This window comes from Panthera uncia (assembly GCF_023721935.1).
Source record: "Panthera uncia isolate 11264 chromosome E2 unlocalized genomic scaffold, Puncia_PCG_1.0 HiC_scaffold_19, whole genome shotgun sequence".
NCBI classification, from domain to species: Eukaryota; Metazoa; Chordata; class Mammalia; order Carnivora; family Felidae; genus Panthera; species Panthera uncia.
In genome coordinates, this window is record NW_026057588.1 from 30,072,228 (window position 1) to 30,099,770 (window position 27,543).

At 54.8% G+C, this 27,543-nt stretch overlaps 1 protein-coding gene across 2 annotated transcripts; it reads left to right on the forward strand.

The window, feature by feature from the left end:
- The first annotated feature begins 38 nt into the window (after nt 1-38).
- On the forward strand, nt 39-22,880 carry IRX5 (iroquois homeobox 5). Of its 2 annotated transcripts, XM_049621773.1 has the most exons (5): nt 39-2,262; nt 3,329-3,734; nt 3,904-4,683; nt 21,121-21,204; nt 22,676-22,880. In XM_049621773.1, the coding sequence occupies exons 1-4, from the start codon at nt 2,014-2,016 to the stop codon at nt 21,183-21,185; spliced, it is 1,500 nt and encodes a 499-aa protein (XP_049477730.1). In that variant the 5' UTR covers nt 39-2,013; the 3' UTR covers nt 21,186-21,204; nt 22,676-22,880. The 2 variants fall into 2 exon arrangements, with proteins under 2 accessions (XP_049477730.1, XP_049477731.1); XM_049621774.1 differs by lacking the exons at nt 21,121-21,204; nt 22,676-22,880 and having other exon boundaries at nt 3,904-4,768.
- Nucleotides 22,881-27,543: the final 4,663 nt, after the last annotated feature.

The window sequence follows — 27,543 nt, forward strand, 5'->3', positions numbered from 1 at the left end:
GGAGCCGACGCCCCGCCCAACCCCACCCCCTCGGCGCTGTGACTCGGAGGGAAGCGGGACCGCGTCGCCGAGGGGAGGAGCCAATAGAGGCCAGCGTCCAATTAGGGATGGAGGCATGGAGGGATTGGGCGGGGCTGACCGAGAGATTCGCCGAATGTCCACTTGAGGGGCGGAGCCAGGGGGAGAGCTGACGGAGGGGAGGAGTTAGCGCGCGTGCGTGAAGTCCAGCCGCCAAGTGTGTCCGAGGGTACAGAGTGGGTTAGTGTGCGGGGACTGAAGCTCCGGAAATAAAGTGTATCCTACTTGTGAAAGTCATCGCGGGAAGCTGTGTAGTTGTGCTTCGGATTGCGTGTGGCCCAATTTTATATAAGGCCACGAAGTCCCTGACATACTGAGTTCCAGTGGGGTGCCCAACACTGTGCCTGCCCCTGTTTTAGTTCACCAGCGCCCCTGTCTGTCCCAGAGTTCGAGTGCGTCTGTGGCTTGTGGCGGCGCGGGGTGGAGAGACAGGCAGGGGGTCTGTTTTGTATTCTGTGTGGCCGTCGTGGGCAAGAATTCTGCCTGTGACTCAGTTGTGTGTGTTTGCCTTGCCAGCGCCTCGCTGAACAAACAGGGGTTGGGTTGGGCAATGCGGAGCGTTTACAATGGAGCGTGGGCGGGTGCTAAAGTGCGTGCTAAGAGTAAGGGGACCCGCACAGTCCACCACCACCACCGGCCTGGCAGGGGGGGCTGCGGATGGAAAGCCGGGAGAAGGAGGCGGCCATTCATGGCCGGGGGCGGGAAGGGGTGTAGTGGGGTCCGGAGACCGACTCCGGTATAGCTGCTTCTCCGTCTGGCAGCTCTCGCCCACTACCTCTGCTCTAGAGAAAGGCTACCCCCGTCGTCCCGCCTCCCCCTTCCCTCGCCGTTTGGCAGGGAGTTAGTTGGTGGAAGGGAGGCCGGGCCGGAGACGTGCAGATGTCCAAGGCCTGTCTCTCGCCCACCTGCTGCTGCTGGCGGAAAGGGACAATCATCTCGCACTCCCTGCGCCCTGGACGCGGGCATCCCTCCGTCTCTCCCGGGGACCTCCATTTCAGGTCTCCAAACTCGCTCTCTGGTTCCCTGGCTGGGGGGAGAAGCCAGGGGAGAGTAGGCGGCGATCCGCCTCGGAACCCAGCTTCTTGGCGAACAAGAAATCCGCTAACTTCGCGGCTTACTGTGGCAAGCACAGAGCAAAGCGTTCGCCGGCTCGCCTTCCGCCGCCTGGTCGCCTTTTGTGCTTCGGGGCGGCCGGACTGGCCCACCGGGGCCCGCCTTGTGTCGGAACTGCCACTCCACCCCGACTTAGCAGGGAAGGAAAGTTGGAAGAGATCGGCGCGCCTGGGATGTGATTGTCATCCTGGGGCCGGCGCTCGAGAGTCTGAGAAAGAGAGAGAGAGAGGGAGAGAGACCCGCGAGAGGAGGGGGGAGAAAAAGAGGAGGGGGGAGAGGAGGGCCGCGGTGGAGAGGCGGGCGCGAGGGAGGGGCGAGGGGAGCGCCAGCGAGCGGGAGAGGGAGCCGGGGAGGAAGAGGGAGAGGGCGAGGCGCGCCTGGCGGCCGGGTTGGCTGCGGCCGCCCAGAGGTTCCTGCCAGTCCTCCCACCGACTACACCCCGGGAAGGAGGAGCTTCAGGCGCGCACAAGGCGTCAGAATCCTCAATTTCCAACTTAGCATCTTGGCAGGACCTTTGCGAAGCCAAAAGCAGAGCCCCCCAGTGCAAAGAGCGAGGGGGAAAAAGAGAAAGCAGCAAGGGAGGGCGGGGGGGAAACCCAGCCGGGGCGAGCGAGGCGCGCAGAGGAGCGGGCTCGGCAGTCGCAGCCGGAGGCGCGCGGGAAGCCAGCGAGGAGGCGCCGCGGGCCGGAGCCCGGGAGCCGGGGCCCGAGAAGCGACAGCCGGGGGCAGCCGGAGGCCAGGTGCCCGCCCGCTCGCCCTCGCAGGGCGCCGCCCGGCTCGTTGGCGGCCGCGGCGCGGCGCGCCCCATGCCCGTGTGTGGCCATGTCCTACCCGCAGGGCTACTTGTACCAGCCGTCCGCCTCGCTGGCGCTCTACTCGTGCCCGGCGTACAGCACCAGCGTCATCTCGGGGCCCCGCACGGATGAGCTCGGCCGCTCGTCGTCGGGCTCCGCGTTCTCGCCCTACGCCGGCTCCACCGCCTTCACGGCGCCCTCGCCGGGCTACAACTCGCACCTCCAGTACGGTGCCGACCCCGCGGCAGCCGCCGCCGCCGCCTTCTCTTCGTACGTGGTGAGTGAGCGGGAGCCGCGGCGGGCAAGGGCAGCTGGGGCCGCGCGGGGCGGGCGGGGGCTGCGGGGGACACGGGCCTCGGCGCCACCGCGGACTGCCCCCGCCAAGCTTCGCGGCCCCTGCAAACTTGGGAGAGACTGTCTCGGTCGGCTTCGCCCGGGCCTCCGGCTCAGGAGTTGCTCGGAGAGCAGAGCCGCCTCCTGCTTGGGTCGCGGGGCTGGCGACGAGGGTTTTTCGGGGGAGAGGTCGCTGCAATTAAAGAGCAGCATTTGGTTCAAACGTGAGCTCCAGGCCGTCCTGCACATTTTATTTCATTTTGTGTTTTTGGTTTTGCCGTTTTGGAAAAGTAGTTCAAAAGAAATGGACCAGAAATCTGAGCAGAAGCGTGCTAAGTCTATGTAAATGTGTTTGGCCTCGCCTTTAATTAGTCCTCCAAAATGTTGCAAATCCGTAATCCTATCTTCGCAATCCGATTTGGAGGTATTAAATTTCTGAAAAGTCGGCCGAGCTGCGGTGCATCCGGGATTTTTCGGCCGGGTGCACTTTTCTGGAAAAGCGCCGTGGCTTCGGTTTGGGGTAACATTTTTGGAGGGGTGGGAGTGCCGGGGCAAGGCTTGGCTTTTCGTTTGCCTTTCTCTGTGGGGGTAAAAATGCCCTGACTTCCCGTGCTCTCCCTCTCTGCGCCTAGCGCGCAGCCACCCGGGCACGAAGTGGGGAGTCGCCACTGCTGCCCAGGCCTCTGGGTGGAGGGCCTGGCCACGGCGGCCGGCTCTGCGCCTGGGGGGCGGACTTGCCCCGGCAGACGGGGGCCTACAGGGTGCCACCGAGGCCAGGACGGCTTCAAGGGCTCCCTAAGGACCGGAGTCAGGAGTTGGCGCCCCCGCTGCCTTCCGAGGAGGAGGAGTTGCCCCTGGGTCTGAGCCCGCCAGCCCTACCCCAGGGAAAGCCCGGAGTTCGGGCCTCGCAGCTCGCGGACCCCTGGGCGCAGGGAGAGTGTGCTTCGGTCCTCTAGGTGGTACTGGGAACCAAGGCCCACTCTCACCTTCTCTCTGCCTGTTCCTCGCAGGGCTCTCCCTACGATCACACACCGGGCATGGCAGGCTCCTTGGGGTACCACCCATACGCGGCGCCGCTGGGCTCCTACCCGTATGGGGACCCCGCGTACCGGAAGAACGCCACGCGAGACGCCACCGCCACGCTCAAGGCCTGGCTGAACGAGCACCGCAAGAACCCCTACCCCACCAAGGGCGAGAAGATCATGCTGGCCATCATCACCAAGATGACCCTCACCCAGGTGTCCACCTGGTTCGCCAACGCGCGCCGGCGCCTCAAGAAGGAGAACAAGATGACGTGGACGCCGCGGAACCGCAGCGAGGACGAGGAGGAGGAGGAGAACATTGATCTGGAGAAGAACGACGAGGATGAGCCCCAGAAGCCGGAGGACAAGGGAGACTCCGAGGGCCCCGAAGCAGGTTGGTGGACGCGGGGAAGGATGTGTTGAGCTGGAGTAAGGAGGAAAGTGGGGGGGTGGGGGGGGAGCCTGGAGGTGGGGGGCAAGGGTCTCTCTGCCTTTGCGGCCGGGCACCTGGGCCCCGCCGCTGGGCCTCCGCGCCCCTTGACGGCCTGGGGTTTCTCCCGCAGGAGGAGCGGAGCAGAAGGCGGCTTCGGGCTGCGAGCGGCTGCAGGGGCCGCCCACCCCCGCCGGCAAGGAGACTGAGGGCAGCCTCAGCGACTCGGATTTTAAGGAGCCGCCATCCGAGGGCCGTCTCGACGCCCTGCCTGGGCCCCCCCGCGCCGGCGGGCCCTCCCCGGCCGGGCCAGCGGCAGCGCGGCTGGCGGAGGACCCGGCCCCTCACTACCCCTCGGGCGCGCCGGCTCCGGGCCCGCACCCGGCCGCGGGAGAGCTGCCCCCCGGTCCCGGCGGGCCCTCGGTCATACACTCTCCGCCACCGCCGCCGCCGCAGGCGGTGCTCGCCAAGCCCAAACTGTGGTCTCTGGCAGAGATCGCCACATCCTCGGACAAGGTCAAGGACGGGGGCGGCGGAAGCGAAGGCTCCCCATGCCCACCGTGCCCCGGGCCGGTAGCGGGGCAAGCCTTAGGAGGCAGCCGCGCGTCGCCGGCCCCGGCGCCATCGCGTTCCCCCTCGGCGCAGTGTCCCTTTCCAGGCGGGACGGTGCTGTCCCGGCCTCTCTACTACACGGCGCCCTTCTATCCCGGCTACACGAACTATGGCTCCTTCGGACACCTTCACGGCCACCCAGGGCCAGGGCCAGGCCCCACAACCGGTCCGGGCTCGCATTTCAATGGATTAAACCAGACCGTGTTGAACCGAGCGGACGCTTTGGCTAAAGACCCGAAAATGTTGCGGAGCCAGTCCCAGCTAGATCTGTGCAAAGACTCTCCCTATGAATTGAAGAAAGGTATGTCCGACATTTAACGCGGGCTGCGTCGGTCCCGGACTTTCCTAATTTATTAAGAAACATGGCCTTGGCAGTTATTTTTTTCCATCACCAAGAGAGAGAAACAAAACTACCCCTCCTATTAAAAAGTTTATAGTTCTTGGAGATGGGTAACATAAAAATGTAAACATCTCCACACACAAAAATGTCTTAACCAACCGAAAAGAAAAATTTAAAAAGGATTTGTATTAAATCTTATTCTGTATATTTAATGTAGCATTTTTGTATTTAAATTGATAATTCAATATCTTTGAAGTAAATTATGAAATTAAGACACCTGTACAGGCATTTAATGTTTTTTTTTGTAATATAAATATATACATTTGTGTTTCCCCTGAAACTGTTTCATAGTTTAAAAATACAAGTTTAATTTAATTTTTTACACCTATTGATTTTTCTGGATATGAGCTAAAGTATTATTACAGAAAGGAAACAGGTTATACTCTTAGATTTAAAAAAAGTAAAAGAAACTGCAGCCGCCTTTGTAAAATGCAAAATATTTAATTAAAAGAGATTTTAACATAATCAGAGCCACTCATTACTTTTTAGAAGCCTCAATAAACTGTCCATCGCCTTGGACAAAAGGTGGAGACTGCAACTTCCCCCCCCCCACCCCCCAAGTGGGCAATGAAAGGTTCCATAGAACTTCGGCGTGCCAGGGGGGAAACCGTAATTAGGCGGCAAGCCCCGGGGACCCTGGCCCTGAGGGGAATGCAGATTTGGATCACTGATGCGGGCGGTTTGGGGGAGATTGGACCCTGGAGGAAGGAGGAGAGCGACCCAAGTGTGTGCCCAGAAGGGAGAAAGGATCGCAAAGCCTGCTAGAGACACGCACCATCCGAGCTCCATCGCTTAACCTAATTACTTCCAATCAGTGTCGTGTTTTATGCAAAGCAATCAGCTGGTGAACTTTGCTAATGAGTTCGATTTTATGCCGGATTTAGCCCTTATTACTATTTCAAAGGTGCTATGGGCTAATGGCGGGAGGGGAGCGTAAGGGGATGCCAAGGAGAAGGCTTTCCCAAGTCACTCTTTTCCCTACCCCTTCAAGACTGGGCATTGATCTCTTCCTTGGATTTGATTAAATTAGTAAGTGTTCCAGCCGCGCCAGTGCGGGTGGGAGGCGGCCCCGTAGATCCCCGCGCAGCAGCGAGGCTGGGGCCGCGGGACCGTCTAGGGGACGGTTCCCCCCTTTCACAGGTAGGTGTCACACTTGTCCTGAATTACAAGCCTGCACTTTGCAGAGTCGGAGACTGGAAGAGAGTGGGCGGAGTGGGGGAGGGAGCACCACAGTCGCTTGGGGACAGTGAGGGGAGCCCCGAAGGGCCCGGAGGGCGTCCCTACTCCCCCCCTCCCCCCCTCCCGCACGAGCCCCCTTTCTGGACGAGTGGCCTTCAAAAGTTCGAGGACACTTGCCTAGATAATGAGGCTGTTGTGGACTCGATCGGGCTTGTCGCGTTAGCACTTTTCCTGTCGCTGATTCAAGAGTCCAAGTAGCTACAAAAGTATTTCTGAGGTTTTATTTTCTCGTTTGAATCCCGCATATTTCATCGCAAAATGAAACATCAGGATGAGTCTCAATCCCAAATGAGGAAGAGACACCGCCCTGTGCCCGAGGCCCGCCAACACTGTCGGTGTTATGGTCTCCGTTTTGCGAGGGAGAGTTGGAACCGCGGACGTGTTTTTACTTCGTGGGAAATTTTCGGTGGTCGGGGGAGGGGAGGGTTTATAGCAAAAACATACTCCAGCGAGGGGAATTAATTTGCTCTATTAAGCCCAAGCCTGAGTGTAGAGACAATGTGTTTGCACATAACACCGGTTTAATTAGGCTAAATCAGAATGCACATATTTGCATTTCTGCTCAAGATTACTTGAACCCTGCTTGTTTTTTTTTTTTTTTAACACACCCCAAACTTTCACCGGAGTTTTAACTTTTGCTATGTTTTTTTGGTTTTTTTGTTTTGTTTTGTTTTGTTTTAACGTGTGACGGGGCTCCATTAGCTTATTCGAATTTAAAACAAGTTTGAAAACTGCCTTGTCCAGATGTTTTTGCAAACAGCGGTCGACTTAGGAGTTTAAATTAGTGAGAAGATTCACGCAGGGAAAGTGGTTTCAAAGCTGGAAGTGTGAATGATTAAATATGCATGAGACGATCGTATTTTATTTTGTCCCTTTAATTATAAATGATTTTTTTTAAACAATCGAATTCCAGAGATGACTAGCCCCACGACCGCCACCCCCGCCCCCCGCGCCCCAGCCCCCTCCACCCACCCCGCCGACAGCCCGGTTCACAATCAGCTTTTCCCCCCTGTTGAATATGCAGCCCCAGGAGCCACCTTGTCTTCTAAAAAAGTCAGAAGAATAGGCCAGTCCCCTTCTCTTAAGAGAGAGTTTAAGGACGACATCAACTCTGCGGGGTTTTGGAAGCGCTGGCCCTAAACCCTGCCCAACGATTTTAAAAAGAAAATTACAGGCCTCCTTGTGTTCCCGGGAATATGCAAATGGCGCGGCGCGGGCCTCCCAAGTCTGATCGCGGAGGCTCGGGGCTGGGAGCCGAATGCCCGCGGGGCTGCCTGGGAACGGGAACCGCGCACCGGGGAGCCCGCGGCGTTTCTCCCCAACGAGGGGCGGTGCGAGGAGCCTCCCGGCCGGGGAGCGAAGCCACCAGCGGCTGGAAGGCTGGTGCCCGAGCCGTTGCCCCCGGTCCGTATCCCTCCTGCCCTTGGCCTCTGCAGGGTCCACGGGTGTCTTTGCGCCCTTCATCTTGAATACAAGCCTCCAATTAAAGTCTGGGGTTTTCTCCTTGCACAGCTGGGTTTCGTGGCCAGTGGTTTTTCTGGTGTCCGGAGACTTTCCAGGGTGGGGGAGCCTGCCCGGCAGTCCGAGGTTTAGGTATTTAGGAGCTGTCTCCCGCGCTTAATCCCCGAAGTCATTTCGTGTCTTTACTGTCCCACGTGCCTCCTCGAGCCCCGCTTGGCCGTCTCAAAGGCACAGAGTCTTGGAGGCGCTGGGGCGAGGGGGGAATTTCCGGCGTTGCAGTGGGGTCGAGGTTTGTTCGCAGGCTTGGACTGGGGCGCGGAAGTTGCGCGAGGCCGCACCAAAGACACCTGGGCGCTGGGGCCGCGCGGGCGTTTGCCACCTGCGCGGGACTGCGCTGGTTCTGGCCCCCTCGAGGAGCGTTTAGCTTGGCACTTAGGGGCTAGGAGGGCTGAACCCCAGGCGGCGAGGGCAGCGGGATCACCGCGTGGGGTCTAGGCAGTCAGCCCCCTGAAGCAGCGCCAAACCGGAACGAGCTGGGTCCCTTTCCTTACCCCTCTATGGGGGCCAAATCAATTCATGGGACTTGGGGGTGGAAGAGACAACAGCCCAGTCAATCCCGGAGGGCACATAAGCGCATACTGAGGAGAGACCGCAGAAAGGGGACCTTCTTGCTTCCCTTCCTGCTCCTCGGCTGGGGGTGCTAGGGCCCGAAATGTTGTTCCCTGGCCTGGGTACTGTAGGGCCTGCGTCGAGGCCTTCTAGTTTGCAAGCTTTTCGGGGCCTGTCCTTCTGCGAGGGGTGCGCAACTCTTGGAGCCTGGAAGGTTGAGGGGAGGGTCGTACGTGCATTTTCAGAACCGGCCGTGCCTCCCAGCCCACTTGTCCCCCACAACTAGCTGCCAACGCCGGCAGAGGCAAGGAACAGCGCTCTGCAAAGCGCCCAAAGTGAAAGGAATGTGATTGCTCTCCCGAGAGGGAGCCGGACGCGGATGCAGTTTAGGAAGGGCGCCGCCTACTGGTCCCCGGGCGCCACACGGTTCACAGAGAGGAGGAGTTAGGCAAGACCCGGCTGTGCCCCCCACCCCCAGCAGGGTCTTAGCTCTGAACCCCAAGCGGGTCAAACTGAAACTGTTCCTCCACGCCACTCTCTGCGGCGCGGGTCCCACGACCCAGTTAGCATTGGAGATCTGGAGAGCAGGGCCCGCAACCAGAACACTTTTAACCCTCCAGATGCCCGCCACGGTTTGGGCACAGTCCCGGAAACCAGGCAGCAGGCAATTGAGAAATATGCCGACGGCTGAAACAAGTGTGCGGGTGGGGGGGCCGCAGCAGTGCGCGGCCCAGGCAGTGAGCCAGTGTCCCCGCTCCGCTTCAGGTGCGCCCTTCCGCTTCTGCGGGCCTTTCCACGTCGGGGCTCTGCACGCCGCGCGGTTTTGTTTCACCTGCGGTTTGGCATACCTGGGGTCTACCCCGCAACCGCACCCCCCCCCCAAAACCGTTTCTGCCCTTTGACCTGGGGGTTGGACATCCATACGAAAATGAAAAGCAAACAAAACTACCTTCTCATTCTCAAAAGCCTCCTATTTCGAAAGCATCTTTCATGAGGTCGGCGTGGCCAAGCAAGGGGCGCTCGCCTGGGCGTCCCCTGTCGCCCCTCCAGAAGCGCTAAGCGGCAGTATTGACTGGTCTCACCCTGGTGCAGAGATCTTGGGGGAAAGCGGAGGCGCGTCCTCGGCCTGGCTCTTGGAATCCCTTTTCACTTCGGCCACCGAATAGGAAAATCGGGCCTGAGTGAGACCTTGCCACCTGCCCGCCTTCCAAACTGGCCAAAGCTGCGGGACTGTCCCTAGACCTACTCCGCAGGTCACCCGCCGGGACCAGGCCAGAGTTGCTCTCCTTTTCGTTTTCGTTTAAATGCGACTTGAGTCCAGGGCCAGAGGCGGGGCCCAGGTTGTGGCCTAACGGAGGATCGCCTCTGGGGAGGGGTTGGAGCTCTGGCTGCACCCCCTGCCCAGGCCGACCCCTTCGGACCTTGAGAGGGTCTCTGGCCTCCTGTCGGCCGCAGGCCCCAGCTCCGGGTTCCCAAGGCCGCCCTCCGGGCTGCGCTCGTTTCCCGCGCCCGGACGAGCCCAGCGCGCCCAGACGCCACTTTTCCCAGTGAAATCTGCTTTTATTTGCTCCGAGCAAACCCCGGGCTCTCAGCGCTCCCGCCTGATGGATGCAAATGTAAATGTGCACTTATTTAATTGGATCAGGCCCCAAGATAAAAGAGATAAACGGCTCCCCGTTTGCTAACTTATTTTCCGAGGCATGCAGCGCCGCGGAGGGGAAGCTAATGAAGGAGCTGCGCGTCGCTCGGCGCTCCAGCTCTCCACGGTCATAGTGCGCCGGCCGGTAGGCTCCGCTTGGCCTGCGGCTCCTCGTCGACCTCCTTTCCACGGGCCCTGCCCGCTGGGTAGGGCGCCCGTGGGACCTTCTGTGCTCCAGGATCAGAAAGTGAGAAGGCGCGGCGCTGGCTTCGCGTTTCCAAATACCCCACTCCTCGCCACAATTTTCTCCGGCTCTTTCCCCTCTCCTCTCTTACCCTACTCTCCGTGCTGGAGTCAAACCGGCCCGGCCCACTCGATAGAAAATCCTTTCTTGCTCTCCTCCCCTGGCGTTATCTTTCATTCCAGGAGGCGGTTTCGGAGAGAAAGACGCCAGGGCCACGCGAAAGGCTAGGCGAGCCCCACCCCCATCCCCGCCACCAGGGTCCGGCGGAGCCGCCCTTTATACAGAAGGACCCCCTTTTCTGTTCCCAGATGGCTCTCTTTTGGAGCCTGGAATTTCTTTCAGAATCGTCAGGAATGGATTGGGGCCATGGATTACCCCCGCCCCCCCCAAACATGCGCATGCAATACCCACAGCCCTTCAATAATTTCAAGGAGTCAGGGGTCCCCGACATCTAGACATTGGGGTGGGGGGGAAGGGGCCGTTTGGCTCTCCCCTCCCCGGGGCTGGAGTTCGGAACTTCAGCGCCAGCTCATCCTCCTCAGCCATCCTTGGTTCGTTACCCAATTTGGGGCCTGGGGATTTTTTCCCTCCGCCAAATTTCTCTTCTGTTCAGAAGGGCTGGGGAGGAGATCGAGGTGGCTGAGGACTGGAGGCCGGACGCCCCAGCCTGCGGTGCATGGGTGTAAAGGAGCCAGGGAAAGGGGCGCCCTAGTCGGAGACCTTCGCCAGGTAGCCCCGGGAGGCGAGGCTGGGCAGGGCTGGGAGGCCGAAGCAGGGGAGGCTGGCCGGGGCTGGGCCGGGTGAGGCTGGGCGGCCCGGCCGCGCCCCATCCCCGACGCGCTGATGGATTGGCTTGTCAGGAGGGCTCTGTGCGCGAAGCCCATCAGAAAGCACTTACCTCGCTATACTGAAATTACTGTCTTTTCAGGGGCTAATTTGTGTAACTCCCATGGAGGGGCTTGGAGGGGGTTTGATGAGGCATAAAATGATGATTAATGAATTTATTGGCCGCTGCTCATCAAACAAGGGCTGGAGAGCTCGCGTCCGCACTGGCGGCCTGGCGGCGGCGCTCGACACAGCTGGGGTTCGGTCTTCGGGGGGCAGGTGGTGGAGGGGGGTGCTCAGCGCTGCAAGGGTTTCCCCCGGCGCCTGGCCCTGGCCCTGGGCGCCCTCCTTGACCTTAGCTGCTTTCTGCTGGCCAAACCTGCATTCCGGGAGACTCCAGTCTTGCCACCATCGTCCCCAGCAGGTGGGCTTCTCAGGCCTTCGGGGGAGGCCCAGCTCCTGTGGATGCAGGCCCAGAGAGGGTGTCGGCTTCTCCAGCTTCAGGCTCTTAATAGCTGGGAAGAGTGTGACCAGGGAGTCCCAGGCATCGTGGGGTTGGAGGGGTAGGCTGTTGCAGCTTCCTGGTTGGGTGCTTGGGCCTTAGTGGCTCAGTACTACCCTGCAACTTACTAAGTTGCATGTCTTAGATCAGATAACCTCTCTGAACCTCAGTGGCCTCATCCGTCAAAGGAGGCCTGCATCACCCCTGGTTTTGTGAGGATTCTAGTGAGTGGCACATAGATGTCCTTCAGTATGTCACCCCTCCCGAGAGTCCGCTCTGCCTTTGGTTCCCCAGGACATCCTGCCCTGGGGAAATAGTGCAGGAGAGACCTTGGCATTGACCTCTTCAGTGGAATGCTTAGGTTAGCCTCCAGGTCAGTGTAGTTCTGCTTCAACTATTCTGTTCCCTTCCTCCGATGGATGCTAATTGAGCACCTACAATATTCCAGATGTCCCGTTCCAGGGGCTGATGATGCAGCTGTGAACAAAACAAAGCCCCTGCTGTCCTGGAGCGTAGACCCTGGAGGGGGAGACAGGAAGTGAACAAATGCCTGTGATGCTGGCTTCTCACAGTGTCCCGGTGATGAGCATTAGCAGAAAAATTAAGTAAGGGGAGGACCCAGAAGGGAGTGTGCTCTCCTAGAGAGGGCAGTCTGGGAAGCCTCTTTTGCAAGGCATGCTTGAGCAGACACGGAAAGAGGTTGGGGCCTAGGCCATGATGATATTGGAGGGGGGGGGATTTCTAGGCAGAAGGGATATAGCAAGTGCAAAGATCCTGAGGCAGGAACAGGCCTGAGCCACAGCCAGGAGATCTTTGTGGGAGATGATGAGGCTGAGGCAAAGCCGGGTTCAGGTTATACGGGGCTTTATTGGTCCTGGTGAGATCTTTGGGTTAGAAGCAAGGTCCAGCGAGGGGGCTGCTGGAGAATCCAAGGGGAGGTAGCACTGTCATGGACCATGTTGGTAGCCAGAGAAGTGGGGAGAAGTGATCAGGTCTAGGCTATTTTTTGTAAGTAGAGTCAACAGGCTTTGCTGATGGACTGAAGGCGAGGGGTGGTGAGCAGAAGGGAGTTCTGGATGCCTCCAGAGATTTGGGCCTGAGCCCCCAGAAGCTTGGGGATGCCATTTGCTGAGATGTCGTATATAAGAGAGGAACAGGGATTTTTCTTTTTTTCTTTTTTTTTAGAGAGGGGGAAAGTGGACACTATTCGACCTGACTTCCAAGCATTTTGACCCAAAAGAATGGCTCTAGGGGACAGTGGCAAAGCGCAGAGTCGAGGGCAAATCCTAAAATGAACAGACCCTCCTTCCAGAAAGCAGACACTTCTGAGTTCTCTGACCACCACCTCTCCCCTTTTATTTCTGTCTTTTTTCTTGTTTTTTTTTTTTTTTTTTTTTTTCAATCAGTGGAGACACTGAGGTTCGGAGAGTGAAAACGACTCGCCCAAGCTCACAAGGTGAGTTTCCAGGCAGCACCGAGCTGGAAATCCAGGTCGTTTCACACGTAGGCGGTGTTCCGTCGGTGCCTCGCCCGAGCTAAATTCTCTGGGATATCTGTATTTTAACAGAGAACTGGAAACAAAATGCCTTAACAGAGAGGAATGAATTCATAATGGTGCAATCTCAGACACGGTGACAGGCTGTCAAGGGAGATATTTTTAGGCTGGGCCAGGAAACATCTTAGCCCTCCTCCGATGCTGCTGGAGGACAGCTGCCTCTTCAGGACTCCCTTTGTGAAGTAAGGATGAGGGAGAAGCTAGGAATGTGCTCTCTCTCCCAGACACTCAACGACAAGGAGGACCTAAGACTGCTGCCCCCCCCACCACCACCACCGAGGAAGGTTTTCTTCCCTAAATAATTGCTATCTGAAAAGATTTGCTCGTTTCTTCTGTTGGAAGTGACTCTGCCCGCCCACCATTATCCAGATAATTCAAGCAAAAACGTATGTTCCCGTGCCCATAGGTTTACAGACCAACTTCTATCAAATAGAGATTTTTGAGTGGGGGGCAAGGCCCTGAATCTCGTGGATCTTTCGCGCGTTTATTTTTGCATTCCTTCCTTCCTTCCTTCTCTCTTTCCTTATGTCTCAGCTTGACTGCCTCTTGTTTGTTTGTTTTCAATTCTTTTCTTGATTCCTTGTAGTAGATATATGGTCGTCAGCGGGGGCATTTTTTTTTCTTTTTCTGTAAAACTACCAGTGGCTTTGTCCCCAAGGGAACCCACAGGCCCCTAAGAACAGCGTCTTGACATCTTTCAAGCAGAGTGAGACATCTGTTAGCCCTAGATTCCAAATACCCTCACAGTTCCATAGCATCCCAGACACCTTCCCAGCTAACTCGGTTTGACATCAGACTCACCGCATAGTTGTCATTTCTGAGACTTTTTTTTTTAGATCCCAAACCACGAGGTTTTTTTGTTTGTTTGTTAGTTTTGTTTGCTCTCTATTTGTATCCACCTTCTAAATCCCAACCCTGTGGTAATAGGTGACTCTTCTCCAAATACTCATACGTGCAGAGACGTTCATTGGCCGTCGAGGACCGATTTTCCTGGATCACATAAAAGCGCGGATTAGTGGCAACTTGGAGAAAAGGGCTCATTTAGAATAAACACCACCTCTCTGCTCTCCTGAAGAGTGCGGTAGAAAAACCATTGGCCTGGTTTATTTTGGTCGGTGGAGTTGTTTTTCTCTCCAGATTTTTTTCCCCCCTTCCTTTCTTTTTCCTTTTTAATTTTCCCTTCTAATCTGGTAAACACTTGACAGGTCCTAGACCAGGTAGAAGGGATGTCTGAGAAGGCTCCACAGGACTTGGGTCTGTAAGGAATGAGCCCTTGCTTTTGCCCAGTGCTCCTCAAAACCCTCGGTGCTCCCACCCTCCAGTCCTTGTCATAACCTCTGACACTTGCAACTACTGTGAATGTAATAACTTCCTTTGGGTTCTGTCTCCACTGACTTATTTTGAGAGGAATATTTATACCACCGCTGTAATGGAAAAACAAGTGTCATTTGCCATCGACAGAAGACAATTATAAAAAGCGAATTCATTCAATGAAGTCCTTGGTCCCCTGGGCTTTGAAGGTGACCAGCATCTCTCAGGCTCTCGGGCTGCTCCCAGGGGCTCCCCCAACCCCACGCGACTCCTTTGCGGGCTGCCTTCAAAGTGATGTGGGCCACATGAGCGTCGCGTCGCCCTAACTAACGTCATCTCGCGTGGCCCCAGAGATGGGCTTACCGCCCTTTGGAAAATTCTAAGTGTTCATTTTATAGAACGGAGGCCCTGACTTGTTCAGCGTGCTCGAGCTCACGAAGCTGGTTGGTGACAGAACCAGGGATGGCTACCTCCCCGTGCCCACCCTGCTTCCCCCCTCTCCCCCCTCTCCCTCCCCGTGCTCCTTTCTTAATAAATCCCTTGGGCTGCCACCCACATCTCCACCCCTGCTTTGGAGGAGGCGAGACCAAAACCTGGAGGATGTTTGCAAACCTGCTGAACCGTTTCCTTCTAAGCCACCGGAACTGCAAGGCCTAAGCCCCTTTTCTCTTGAGCGTGGGTCACTCTTTTTGGGGGGTGGTGAATGGCCAAGGCCAACAACCCACTATACCCTCCCATACCACAAAAGACTCTGGACCTTCTTTCCTTCTTCAGGGAAAGAAGAGGGGGCCGGGCCCTCCAGCTTTGAACAAAGTTGTGGGGGTCGGTGGACTTGAGGGGGGTAGATGCCGCCCCTCTTTGACAGGTTCCTGCCCCTAGCAGTCCCAACGTGCCCTTTTTCTCCAGCTGCTCTCAAGTGGGAGGCTCCCATCCCACTCTCCTCTTTCCTGAAGCCACCCACGGTGACACACAGTAACCCCGTTTACTGCTGCTAAGTGGGGGACTGTTGGGACCTCGCTGTACTGTCACTCAAAGGCGAGGCTCCCCACCACATTTCGCCCCTCCCCCTTTTTCTCCCGGTGTTGGGGGGGAGGACCCTCAGCACAGCTTGCTCACCAGGCCCACCCTCCCCTCTCCCCTTCCCTCCTTGGAAGGACTTACCCAACATACCTCTCTTTCCTCTTATGCCCTCCCTCTCCAGGTCCAATAGATCCTTCCAGGGGATCTCATTCAACCGCCTCCTGTCTACTGCTCTGGTCTGAGCCTTCATCATCTGTTGCACGGACTATCACATATGATCCTGAGGGTCCCCCCACCTCCCCTGCCCCGGCCCCAGTCCCCTTCATAGCACCCACCTAGAGCCTAAAGCCTCGTGTGTCCAGAGTATTCCATGTTAGTGGAAATGAAAACAGATGAGTGGATCCCATGCCCACGCGCTGGTTTGCACTTTCCCACACACGTGGGAATTTTGAAACAGCTCTGGGGCCAGACAGATGTGAGTTCAGATCCTGGCGGCGCTCCGTTACCTTGAGTGTATCCGCGAGCCGGATTAAACGGCTGAGAAATCTAAACAGCGAGGCTCAGGAGGCGCGGTGGTGATTGAACGGGTGGGCTCCGGGGCCAGCCTGCCTGGCCTCCGTTGCCTTCCGTGCCGTTTGCCTACTGTGCAACCCTGTGAAACGTCCTGAACCTCTCTGAAATTCAGTGCCGTCGCCTCTAAAACAGGGATAACAGCAGAATCTACCTCAGAGGCGGGGGTTAAATGAGATCATGTGGGCCAAGCTCCCCGAAGCACATGGTTGACGCTCCATGAACGTAACCTTCACCTCACATTACTCAATAAATATGGTGTCTTTTAATGGCAAGCGACTCCACCTGGGAATTTCTAAAATCGCGGGGTGTGGTTTTCCCACGGCTTAACTGCTTCCCCTCTTTTTGCTGCCCAGCAATGGTTAAGATGTCTAGAGTTACGGAGGAAAAAGAAAAAAAAAAAAAAACCACCTTATTTTAAGAATCGCTCCTCGGAACATTATTTCATTACTTAAACTTTCTGCTGACTCATCTCGTCTTTGGTAACTGAGTCTTTCTTTACCAATAACCTTAATTACATCAATCACTCATTCCAAAAACCGCTGAGTAATGAAAAACTTTAGAGGTGACACTGGACCTCTGTCACACAAGCAGAGGCTTGCGGAGGGGGAGCCGGTTTTCCTTCCATTTTTTCTTCCTTCCTTTCTTTCTTTCTTTCTTTCTTTCTTTCCTTTTTTTATTTATTTTTATTTTTTTATTTTTTTCTCTCTGTAAACTTCCTTCCTTTTTTTTTTATAGCAATCAGTACTTCAAAGAGAGAAAGCATATTTAGCTTTCGTGATTCACTCTCTGTCCATCTATCTCCCCATCCATTTATAATTAGCAATCTCCACGGCAGGAAGAATGACAATTCATAGCTTCTTGAATGGAATGGAATGGAATGCGTTTCATCTTCTGACATATTTTTTTTTTTTTAAGTCGTAAGGCCCGTGCCCCCACCTTGCAGGGGAAGGGCTATAAAATACATGATGTTTGAGATTTTGACACCAACTCTTTTGCTGAAAGCCGCTAATCACATGGTTGAGAGGCTAACATATTCCCTAAACAATTATTTTGTTATCAACAATAATAGCTACCTTACTGAGCTCCTAGTATACGCCAGTTATTATGCTAAAGGTTTTACATACGTGATCTCAGGGGAGCCTCACCAAACCTATGGAATGGGTACTATTATTATCCCCATTTTACAGATGAAGACACTAAGGCATTGAAAGGTTTATTTGCCTGAGCAGGTGTCAAAGTGCGATACGAGCCCCCAGGAGTGCCTGACCCTTATTTTCTGTGGCTAGATGGAACCAGGAGGGAGTTGAGATGGAACCGGGAGGGAGTTGTTGGCTGCTTTTTTGCTGCTTTAGGCAGTAGATGTTTTCCCGGCTATCCACGGCTCACTTCTGTGGGTAGAAGAAGGCACCTGCTCATCGCTAAACTTGAAATGTTGTCTGCTGCTGCAGGGAAGCGGTGACCCTTAATTTGATGAGGGTAGTAGGATGCCAGTGGGGGGGGGGGGTAGGGGACTTCACACAAAATCCTGTCCCAAAATGCACGCTCTTCCTTTCTCGTTCCCCTGCACACCGTGTGCTCTCCCTCCTGGACTGTGACGTCTAGTAGGTCTCTCTCTCTCCAGTCTTTCCCCACATCTGCATACTCTTCCCTTCTTAGCCAAGAGACCGTAGCCAGGGGAGCTACAGAAGGTTGTAGAGCAGGAGAGCGACTTCAAAAGTCTCATCTCCTCTCTGTCATTTGGGACTCTTCATCAGTCTGAACCCTCTCTTCTGTGTGGGCTCCATCTCCCAAGACCCATCACGAGTATCCTGTGCTGTGGTCCCACTGGCTAAATGAACCCTCACTTCCCCAAGCCCTTTTCCTGGCTGGTTTCTTTGGCTCAGAACAATCCATCCCGGTCACCTGCCTAAATCCACTCATGCTTCAGAGATTGAGCTCCAGGGCTTCTAGAAGCTTCTAGGCTCTCTCAATGGCTCCAGCCCATACTACTTTCTGTCCACGTGAGGCTGTTGCTGAGGAAGAGACAGCAGAGCGTATTGGCTCTGGGCTTAGAGAAAGCTGGGTTGGCCTCCCACCTCTGCCACGCCCTAGCTGTGTGACCTTGGGCAAAGGTCTTAACTTCTCAGAGCCTGAGTTGCCCCACAGTAAAGTAATGATGATGGTATCTGTGTCCCAGAAGGAGTCTGGCTGGAATAAGTGGGAGCCTGTCTGCAGGGTGTTTTAGGAAGTCACTCATTCTAGCACTGCCTATAAGACCGACACGTTCGTTAGTCACCTACGCGATTCCAGAAAGCCCACACTTCTGTGAGCTTTGAGCTGGCTTTTCATCTTGCACGTATGCTTCCGTAAACACGGAGTGGGTCTAGTCTCTCGTGGTCTATTTGTCTTTTTTTTTTTAATTTTTTTTTTAACGTTTATTTATTTTTGAGACAGAGACAGAGCATGAACGGGGGAGGGCCAGAGAGAGAGGGAGACACAGAATCCGAAACAGGCTCCAGGCTCTGAGCTGTCCGCACAGAGCCCGACGCGGGGCTCGAACTCACGGACTGCGAGGTCATGACCTGAGCCGAAGTCGGCCGCTTAACCGACTGAGCCACCCAGGCGCCCCTCGTGGTCTATTTGTCTTAAGCAAGTACTGTGCCCTTGGTCTTACTATGGCTTTGCAGTGTCCGTGACGGCTTGGGAAGTCCAGCATCCCCGTATCCAGTGAGAGAGGTTTCCTCACTTTGATCAGGGTTCCCTGAAGGCCCCTGGCCCAGGCCTGAGTCCCGAGTCCGGAGCACGTCGTGATTAAGAATGCGCGCCTGGGTTCCAGGCCGCCTGGGTTCCAGTCCTCCCCGTTTACCTCCCCCCCCCCCCCCCCCCCCCGCGTAAATGGCACCACCATCTAGAAAGCTGTGACGCAGCCTCAGCTTTTCCCAACTTCTCCAAATTGTCACCTCCAGTTAGCAAATCTGGATTCAGATTTGGGATTCCACATCTCCGGTTGTTCCCTTGAATCTCTACTTCCCTTCATTTCTGCCACCAGCGCTGTGGTCCAGGCCACTGATCACTGCCACCTCCCAAAGGCCCCCCGGCTCTCGTCCTGGTCCTACAGTTAGTTGATCTTCCCCCACTGAAGATAGATTGCATATGGGATGATATAATTCCCCACCTAAAATATTTGGTGGCTCTCTATGGGCCTCACACGAGGCTCAAACTCCTAAGTACGACGCTCCTTCAGACTTTATACTCTAAACCTGTAAAACTGTTTTCCATTTCTATGCACTGTTTGGCCACTGGGCCTTTGCACATGCTGTTCCTTCTGCCTGGCGTGCCCACATCCTCACTCTGTCCCCACCTTTCTATAGTCAATCCCTATGTAGTAAAAGGTCTGTGTTTGAAGCTCTCCCCTCCCTCAGCACTCTGTCTCTCTCTGTGCTAAAGGCATATGGTAAAGGGTCAGCAAAATATACTAGCTGTGTGACCTTGAGTATGCAATTCATTTCTACAGGTCAGTTTGTCCATCTGTAAAAGGGACGCAATCAGTGATAAGTCCATTGCAGGTGGACACTTTATTTATTTTTAATTTGTTACTTTTTTTAAAAGTTTATTTATGTTGAGAGAGAGAGGGAGGGAGAGGGAGAGGGAGAGAGAGAATCCTAAGCAGGCTCTGTGCTGTCAGTGAGAGCCCGATGTGGGGCTCGAACTCACAAACTGTGAGATCACGACCTGAGCCGAAACCGAGAGTTGGTCGCTTAACCAGTTGAGCCACCTAGATGCGCCTGTTGCTTTTGTAAAGTCAAGTCTATTCCCAATGTGTGGCTCGAACTCACTGCCCTGAGATCAAGAGCCCCACACCCTACTGGCTGAGCCAGCCGGGTGCCCCTGGGTGGACACTTTAAAAGTCAATGTATGATTCATCATCTCGTAGGATTTGGGGGGAGAAATGAAGGAGACAATTGCAGGCAAATTTCATAGATCAGTGAAGGAATAAACAGAGGCACATGGGTCAGCTGTAGCCTGAAGGAATTGTCAGTGAGATCAGGCTCATGCCTCCATAGCTGACAGCTCCTTGAGGACCATTTCCTTCCTTCTTTTTTCCTGAAGGAACCCCAACTTTGTTTGGGGGTGGCAATGTGCCCAGCCTTAGGGGATAAGCTATTTATGACTAGGCCGGTTGCGGTCATCTCATTCCCCTTTGCTAGATGCTTACTTTCCCAGCATTCCTCGCGGCTAGGTGCCCATGTGACTAGTTCTGGCCAATGAGACATGAGGAGAAATCTAATCTTTCTGGATCTCCGTCTCTTCTAAAATGAGGAGGTGGGATCAAAAAGCAGTAATGTTTGATCTCCTCTCCTCCCCCCCTTTTAAGCAGAAGCCCTCTTATTTTGGCTCTAAACACAGTTTTAGGTGGAATCCTAATATCTATAGCAAATAAAGCACAATTGCTTGGATTGAAAGGGAAATGAACAGAGCGCAGGAACCCCATCCTAGCCTTCATAGGCAGTGCGTGAAGCGCGTCTACAAACCATTTGGAAAACCACCGGGTGGGGGCATCTCCACATCCTGCAGTGGGCGCGTATTGTTTCATTTGTTTATGTCTTTGAACACCCATTCTAGCCCAGCATCCTGAGTTTTCCTCAAGAACCACCCCACCCCTCCCCTCGGTCCATACAATTCTGATGAAGTGAATCCGAGTCTCGTTCCCGGGCTGGCCATAGGATGTGGGTCATTCCAAACATTCCATCCCCCTGGATACAGTGACTGGTTCAGCTGTGTGCCCATGACCCAGTGTGGTCCAACGAGATTGAGGCCTAGGATTAAATACTAAAATGGAAGCGAGGCAGAAGCACTCTTTTCCCATTGGACTTGAACCCCGGTACCATGAAACCCGAGAACAGAGTCCACGTGGAAGGGAACGGAGCTGGGAGATGGAAAGCGAACAGACTTTAGAGACTGTGAACCCTTGGATTAAGCTTTGCCTGAAGGCAAACAGACCTACTGCTGGATTTGGGGGTTTGTGACTTCAATTCCCTCCTACGTAGTTTGAATTTCACCTTCAGTGCAACCCAAAGCAGTTGCCATAGGGGACCCAACCATGCAACCCAACTAGTACACATCTTTTCCAGACTCAGACTCCCCGAAACTCTGAGAGCTACCCTTCAGAGGAGGCTGTTCACAGACTCTCCAGTTTTCCTCCTGGGCAGGCGGTAGGATTGCGCTCGTTCCGGGCATTCTGAGCGAGGTGTGGCGCAAGGTTGCCTTGGCCAACGAAACGTGCAGAGAAGCGATGCGTCTCACTTCTAGGTGGGGTTCCTGAAAAGTCAGTGCATGATTTACCATTCTCTCTCTCTTTCCTTCCCATGATGACGTCCCAGATGGCGGAGGCTCCATCAGCCTGGGTCCCAGACTGAGGACAATGTGGAGCAGAGAGCCCTGCTGACCCTCGATGGATCTGTACCGTGAGCAAGAAATAAACCTTTGTTGATTCCACCCGTTGAGATTTGGGGGTCATTTGTTGTAACAGCGTACCTTGGCGTATCCCAGCCAGTATACTCAGAACTATTCTCCTTCTCTTCCCCGCCCAGCTCCCTCCCTCTTTCTCTCTCCCTTCCACTGCCGCCCTGCTCCGCCCGGCAGTCTTACATAACTCTATTTCTTAACTTACCATCTGTCAACAGACCTGTAAAGGTTTCCATGATTGTTCGTCTACTGCCTTCCCGGTGACATCCAAGTGGACATTGGCGGGAGATAACCAGCCTGCCCCAACAAAGCCCTGCCCCCTGGCCTCAGTGCCAGCACCAATCAATTACAGCAGTCAGCCAGCCATCCTCCCTGGCGCTGGCCTCAGCAGGCCAGCCTCCTAATCATATTACTGAACTCACACGGCTCTGAAGCAGGCCTTCTCCCTTCATTATATTACGAAAACTGACAAACCCCTGAAGTTTGCGCTGTGGTATTCATCGCATAACGCTCTGCCACGATTTAAAACGTCAACAATTAAGAAAAAATTATATACGTTGGCCCTCGTTGTTTCATAAGCCATTTCTAGAGCCGATCGGTTAATTAGGCCAAGGCACAAGATCCTGTAGCCGGGGTGGAGGAGGCTTGGCAATGCCTTCGTTCTTTGGGAAGCAGGAGAGTGGGAGGAAAACATTCCTGCAGCTCGAGCGTGATCATCGGCATCGGCATGCACGACGCTCGGATTGCTCAGGAGTCTCAAACTCACCTGCCAACAGGGGCCAGACAGCGCGGAAATGAGCAAAGCGGACCCCACAGGAGGGGTGGGGACTGTAGGATGCCTCTTCAACATTCAGTTCTAGCCGATGGCCGCCATACACGAATCCGGGTCCAGTGTTGCTAGCTCCTTCAATATCGCCCCCCCCCCCCCCCCCCCCCCCCCCCCCCCCCCCCCCGTCCAAATCCATGTACATTATCAACTCCATCACATTGTCCCGAGAATACTGTTATATCCAAACTTACTGGGCAACTGCAGGTGGAATGTTCGATAGCCTCTGACACGGTCACGCTGACGATCCCTTCCCATTCTGCCTTAGCTCCACTTTACAGATTAGGCCACTGAGCCTCTCAGAGGTAAAAGGGTTCGCCCAAAAGGACACAGCCAGACTCTGAAAGCCAAATCTGTACCTTCTGTCTCCAACTCAGCCTAGATCCCCGCTGTCTCCTCACAGCTCAAGGATGTGGCAGAGAGGTTGATTGTCCCCCTCCGCCCCCAGATCCACGCTTCCATTTCCCTGGTCTAGGCGGTCCCTGGCGGCAGCCACAAGCCGGAATTACATTTCCCAGCCCGGCCTCTAGGCGGCGTCACCTGCCGAGTGCTTGTTCACGGACTCTGATAGGAAGCGATACCTCCGAGAGCTCGTTGTTAAGAAGTGACTGTGCCCTCCCCGCCCTCTCTTTCTCCTTTCACAGCTTGTTGCGGATGAACACAACCACCTTGGGAACCAAGAACCTTGGGAACCAAGAACCTTGGAAACCAAGAACCTTGGAAAATAAAAGCACCTCAAGACAAGGAATCTGCGGATTCCTGAGTCATCTTTTGGAGGAAAAGCCACCTTCGACCAGGAGCATCCATTTTGGACGTGACGTCAGGAATAAATAAACTTCCATTGTATCTGAGCCGCTATACATTTCTGGTTTTATTCGTTACAGCAACTAGCATGGCCCTAACTGTACAGAAATGAATGGATTTTCAAAAATCGATTCTTCTTTCTCCTTTCTATTCGGTGGGAGGAGTTTATAACGGACAGGGCCACCCACTCCAATCCAGCGGGTCTTGGGTGAGAAAGTGAGTTTGGTTTCTGGGGATGGGGGTGTAGTGGCCCCAAGTGTCACCGAATCTTGCCCACCCCTCCACCCCAACCTGTCTTTGAAGAGGGACTTGTTCAGATTTCAGCTGGAGGTGAACATACTATCACGGAGCCCTCCTGGAGGAAAACGAAAGACAAAACAAGCATTTGGCCTGTCTGGGCCACACACCCTCCAACAAGATAGGAGTCAACATGTTTGGGAACATCAAAGACAGGGTGATATCTTAAGCATAAGGAGATTAACATTTACAAAGGTTTGCCCCTCGGCCTGTTCCCAGGAATCCAGCAGACAGAGCCAGAAGGGACAATTAACGTCACCCATCTGCACTGGGGTCTTCTGGCGTTTTGTATTCACGTTTTTCGGTTTTGGGTTTTTTTTTTTTTTTTTTTTTTTGAGCCTCCTACTGGATGGGGTAGAGGCAGGAGGTGAAGTCTGGCGTCATAGTTGGGCAAGAACCCTTTGGCATTCAGGGAAATGCTAACACAGACGAAAAAAATGACAGCCCAGGCCCTGAGTCCTGGGGGAGAATTCTGCCCCGACAGGTACCAAGCCACTCACACTCAGGAGGAGAAGGAGAGGGAGAATCTCTGCACATGTTCTTACAGTCGGGAGCAGTCAGGGCCTCCCAAGCCAGCCAGCCGGTACAAACCGGGGCTGAGACAGTCTGCAGGAATGGGGGAGGCGGGCGGAGTGGGGGGGGGGGGTGCGGTGAGGCACTGGTTCGTCTCTTTGAAGCCAGAGGCCAACAATATCTCAACACACTCCAAGTACAGCAACGGTAGGCAATGGATGGGGACCAAAATCCCTTACAGCTGTTGGAAACCATACCCTATTCAGAGATAATTGGCAATTAGTTAAACAACTCCTGTTTAAAACACTCCTCCTCCCCACCCTCAAAGACAGCTGTGTTTAAAAAGGGGCGGGGAGAGAGTCCTCCAGAAACGTGGAAACCTAATCTTCAAGTCAATAAAACAAAACAGGGCCCTGGGAGTAAATGGGTTAGAGGCTTTAAAAAATACGGGTAGGCGGCGGAAGGCCTTTTTGAAAACCCGTTGGCTCTCCGTTTCGCCGGCGGTGTAACCCGTGGTCGGGTGCGCACGCCTTGGGGGCGGCGAGGCCTAGGTGTGAGGAGCCCCTCTGCCATTTTCTGGCCATGGGAGCCTGGCACGGGTCTTCCACGTTCTCGGGCTTCAGTTTTCTCGTCTGCAGAATGGGGCAAGACAGTCGTTGCCCCGCGAAGATCCCGCGAGGGGGTGCCTGAAGCCTGGCACCCAGTAAGCGCCCCGATGTGTTAGCTCTGGGGCATCCACGCTTATTTGGATCTAGATGCCTTAGCCTGGCATTCAAGGCTCTCTGCAGCTTGTCCTCAACCTACCCCTCAGAACTCTTGCCCCTTTTCCCATTCCCTGTTAACTGGAAGCCCAAAGGAACCAGTCCCCTGGGCCTCGGCTTAATGGTCTGAGAAATGAAATGGATTCCCTCTAGGGTCCCTGTAAGCCTGTCCTGACATGTCACACATCACTCTTACCACGTCCTCAAGGTCAGGCTCCCCCACCAACCGTGAAGCCTTCCCTGGGAAGGAGTTGATTTCTTCTTGCAAAGCTCAAAGCAGGGTTGCAAACTGGTTGCCCTTTTGTTTGACTTGCGCTCTGTTTTTAAAAATCGGAAAAGATGGCAACAAAATCCGGATTTCCCGCTTCTCCAGAAAGAAGTCAGAAGGCTCGGTGATCCCGGCCCTGCTACCGTTCCCCAACAAAAGCAATTGCCCGGAGATGGCTCACTGCTGCCCCCTGCAGGTGGGGCAGGCATTTCTAGATTTTTTTTTTCCACCTCTGATTGACTTTAACAGCCTGAGCCCTGAAGGCAACTGAGATCTCTCCTCCCCCGCCTTATCCTCCCCTGCCTCCTCCTCTTCCGTCTATTTTTATCTTGCAAGGGCTATTTCTTGCTTTCCACCTTAGGCTGGAATTATTGATGTTTACAGACATCTTCATTTCCCCTGCTGCAGACTGTGAGATCCTTGGGAGGGGGCTCTTTTATTCATCTGCGAGGCCCAAAGGCCCTGGCCCAGGGTCAGGCTTCAGAAAGGGAAGGAGCGGGACGCCTGGGTGGCTCAGTCGGTTGAGCGTCCGACTTGGGCTCAGGTCATGCATGAGCTTGCGGTTTGTGAGTTAGAGTCCCACATTGGGCTCTGTGCTGACGGCTCAGAGCCTGGAGCCTGCTTCTGATTCTGTGCCTCCCTCTCTATGCCCCTCCCCTGCTCATGCTCTCTCTCTCTGTCTCTCAAATATAAAATAAAACATTAAAAAAAAATTAAAAAAAAAAAAGAGAATGAGCAAGGCCCCTGATACATATAAGGGTCATCCCCTGGTGTTGTGCAAACCAGTGCTGTGACTGAGTAGCGAGTGAGTCGAATGATGAATACATGATGCAGACGTGCACTTACATAGCACCTACTGTATGCCAGGCGCTGTGCCAAGTAATTTGCAGATACTAATTACTCGCGAAATGAGTGTGCCTACGGATGACTATCAAATGCATGAGTGCCTGGGCTTGGTTCTCAGCTCCCGGCCGGAGACCCCTCGTCCCTGCGAGACGCGGACAGATATGGTCAGCTCTGAGCTTGGTAGGTCTGGGGACTGTGTCCATTAGAGACACTACTCACAGCAGTGGAATGGGGATCGGGGCGACTGTGATTGTTCCCAGGCTGGAAACATTGTTCGTTGTCCAAGGAGCTGCCCCGGGCCTCAGTGGAACCCCGGGAACCAGTAGACAGGTGACTATCACCTAGCAGAGCCAGATTATCTTCCCGATTTCCTTTTTAGCGTCACCCAGAGCGTCAGTTAGAGTCCTGTTCCCCCGAGTGGGAATAAAACGCTGCACGTTTGAAAATATTTGTAGCCATCTGTTTCGCGTGTCGGTGTTTTAGAGCTTCAAATTTTTCGAGTCCCTGGTTAATCCACTTTGATCTTGAAGAATGACCCATTTCTCTCCCTCCTCATCGTGTCCATCAAGAGGCACATAAAACATCCATGACTTCATACCCGTTTCACAGATGAGAAAACTGAGGTGAAAATGGAGGGAAGGACCTGCTCTGGGCCCGGATTTCTGGCTCAGAGCCCTTTCTGTGTTTCATTGCCAAAATGTACTTAGGTGGGGAAAACAGACCAATCCATTGGGCGCCGTTGTCATACCAACGCATAACTCATGGTGGTTATGTAGATTGAAGTGGCAAGCAGGTGTAGGAAAGGGGGTCCTGATGGGACTGTAGCTGGGGAAGGCCCCGAGGGCAGGGGGCGGGGAAGGAAGAGCGCAGAGCCCATGGGAACAGATTCTAAGAAATCAAAGAGGAGGAGAACAGGAAGGGGCCTTGGGACCCACAAGGGGAGCGGGACCGAGGGACCAAGAGCACAGTCTCTGGAGCTGGGCGGGTCTGGGTTTAGATCTCCCTCACTTCTAGCTGTGTGATCGTGGGCCACCGACTCAACCTCTCTGAACTCGGTTGGCTCCTCTGTAAACAGGGATTGTGACTGTCCCCATGCTGTTGTAAAGATGGACTGAGGCAGTACATAGTAAGTGCTCGATAATTGCTAGCTGTCACAAATACCAGCCACTTTGATCTCCTGCCTATGCCTTTGAGGGAAGGGAACGGGCTTGTCCCCGGTCACACAGCAAATAAGAGACAGAGACTGGACCTCCTGCCTTCCAGCCCACTGCTCGTTTTTTGTTTTTTTTTTTTTAACTTTTTTTTTTTTTGGGAAAGGGGGGGGGGGGGGGGGGGGAGGGGGAGGGGGAGAGAGAGGGAACCCAGGCAGGCTCCACGCTGTCAGCGCGGAGCCTGATGCGGGGCTTGAACTCGCCACCTGAGTTGAGATGGGACGTTTAACCCGCTGAGCCACCCGGGTTCCCCGGAGCCACTGCTGTTCTAACATACCGGGCAGCACTCTGGGTGGCTTCTCCGGAGGCTCCTGAGCGAGGGGGGCCCACTGCCCAGCAAAGCGATGCTGTGCCCACTGTCTTCACTACTGACGCCTTACCCCCATCTCGGCACAATTTCCCGCTGGCATAAAAGCCAGGGCAGAAGACCCATTTCGCGTGACCCTCCGTTCCTTCCTGCTCCCCCAGAAATATGTTCCTTCTTCCCAGGTGGCGAAAATGGCCCCTGATGGCCCCCTGCCCCCTGGAAACACCCCAGGACAGCTCAGAACCCCCCTGAGCCCCAGCCCACGCCCCCCCCCCCACCCCTTCTGGCTGGCAGCGGCCGCGTCCCTCTCCTCTCATTACCACCCCTCTTCCTGAGCCCGCTGCCCCGACCCACGTCCTCGCTGAAGTTCAACCGCACCCCTGCTTCTGAGGCTGGGAAGAGTCAACCGTCGCAGGGCCACGGACGCGTGCAATAGAAATCAGCCGGAGCCAGAGAGAGAGGCAGATACATAATTTATGGTCTGGCGGAGTGTGAGTGACAGGCC